Source organism: Seriola lalandi, unplaced genomic scaffold (assembly GCF_002814215.2).
Source record: "Seriola lalandi dorsalis isolate HSWRI2012SDOR001 ecotype SW California unplaced genomic scaffold, Sedor1 jcf7180002003719, whole genome shotgun sequence".
In the NCBI taxonomy this organism is placed as follows: domain Eukaryota; kingdom Metazoa; phylum Chordata; class Actinopteri; order Carangiformes; family Carangidae; genus Seriola; species Seriola lalandi.
In genome coordinates this window covers 1-1,699 of record NW_019474374.1, presented here as the reverse complement: position 1 = coordinate 1,699, position 1,699 = coordinate 1, and the positions used below count along the sequence as shown (strand labels likewise).

General features: G+C 44.1%; 1 protein-coding gene across 1 annotated transcript; it reads right to left on the bottom strand.

Annotated features, from left to right (window-relative positions):
* Positions 1 to 20: 20 nt before the first annotated feature.
* On the bottom strand, positions 21 to 1,618 carry LOC111667813 (eIF-2-alpha kinase GCN2-like; the record flags this gene model as incomplete). Its single annotated transcript, XM_023423649.2, has 3 exons — positions 1,244 to 1,618; positions 1,013 to 1,119; positions 21 to 123 (listed from the first exon to the last, which is right to left on the bottom strand). Coding segments are annotated over exons 1-3 (339 nt in total), but the record flags the coding sequence as incomplete, so codon positions are not given.
* Between the last annotated feature and the right edge of the window lie 81 nt (positions 1,619 to 1,699).

Sequence of the window (1,699 nt, the reverse complement as noted above, 5' to 3'; positions counted from 1 at the left end):
GTGCGTGCGTCCTCCCTCACCTCCCCACATCGCACCGCTGCCAGCTGAGTGAGTTCACTCTGAAGGGTCTGAAGGTTTTCGTTTGAGAGGCCTTTCGCATTCTTCAGCTCCAGCTCCGGAGGCCTGTTGGTGTACCAAGATATTATGTTACCAAGACTGAATGATCACCAGTAAACATTGAGACGACATTTAGAGCTCCACACTGGATCTTTGTACTGACTGCCTCGATTACCAACAGGCACATGGGGCGGTTGCCATGGAACATTTAAAGACAGTTTTGGAGAGAAATATGCAGCAACTTTTACATTTCTTTCATAATCATGCAAGCTCTTGTGGATAAAACCAAAATGAATAGTTGTCTAGGTATAAGTACATTATAATATAAGTTAGTGGAAAAACATCCGTTAATTCAAGCAACTTTAAATGTACTTTGCCTAATTACCCAAAATAGTCTAAAACTATCAAAACTCAAATTTAAATCTGGAACTATCTGATTACAGAAAAAGTAAACAAGCGTTTGGCACTTGCTTGTTGGTCAGCAGTGCTCTTAAGACACCTGATTGGCTGGAGTAACTGTGTCAGTATTACGTTAGATTGGATTTATAGATTAGATTACATTTATAAGATTCCTCTAAAATCAGTCTTGCGTCACAAGACAGAAAAACAATGTTTCACATACAAGACAGAAAATAAGGGTCTATGGCTATATTGTGTCATTTTATTTCTAGTGTTAGAACATCTGAATGTAAAAACTCTTTTTGGATTAATATATAAATCAACTTTGCAATGCTTTTAACATCAGCAATGACATTTTACTCCATCGACTCAGTTTCTACAAATGAGAATTTGGACATTTGGGGGCAGCTTCATTCCAGTGAAAGACTAATAGTGAATAGCTCATGATAGTTCACTTTTTGGAGCTGATGGTCACTATCAGCATGGATGCCTCGCTGTGCAGTGGCAATAATGGCCATAGAGAATACATAGCAAAGGTCAGGGGGTCAGTACTCACACGTCTGGGTATGTGGGAGGACATTTGACCTGCAAGTCCACAGTCACGTAGCTTTCCTGCCCATTGTTGGGCCGCAGACAGAGGTGCACCTCTGGAGGCCTCTTAACCTGAAAGTAAAGCCAAACAATCCTCACTGGTGATCACTTCCTTTTAATGCAGAGTAGCAGTGGCATATGTCAACTCGCACCCATCATGAGCTCACTCAGGCATAATGCTAACCCCTCTAGCTACCTTCCACGGATCGTGGTTCCGCAAATCTTGGAAGTCATCCCCAAAGATAGAGGCGAGGGCTTCTAGTTCATTTTCCTGCTGGACCGTGTAGTCGTCTGTCCCATCTGCTGGAGTGTGCTGACTGCTCATTCTTCTGCCTCAGCTACATGGCAGTCCTCTTGCCGCGTCTCTCTCACACAGCCGTCAGACAGAAGCAGGAAGAGGCTCCGACGCTGCTCTCACCGCCGCCCTACGTCTCTCCGTACGCCCAAACTTTAGCAGGCACAAACAATTCGCTGTTATTAACTACTCAGCTATCACCAACTTAACACACAGGTGACCATAACATTGTTTCAAGTGGCGCATGGCTGTTGCTGTTGCAAGAGGGTTGTGTCGCGGAGGAAACGTCATCACGTTGCTTGCGTTTCTCCCAAATGGCCAGCAGAGTGCGGAAATGAGAGAAGCATTTGTTTCAGA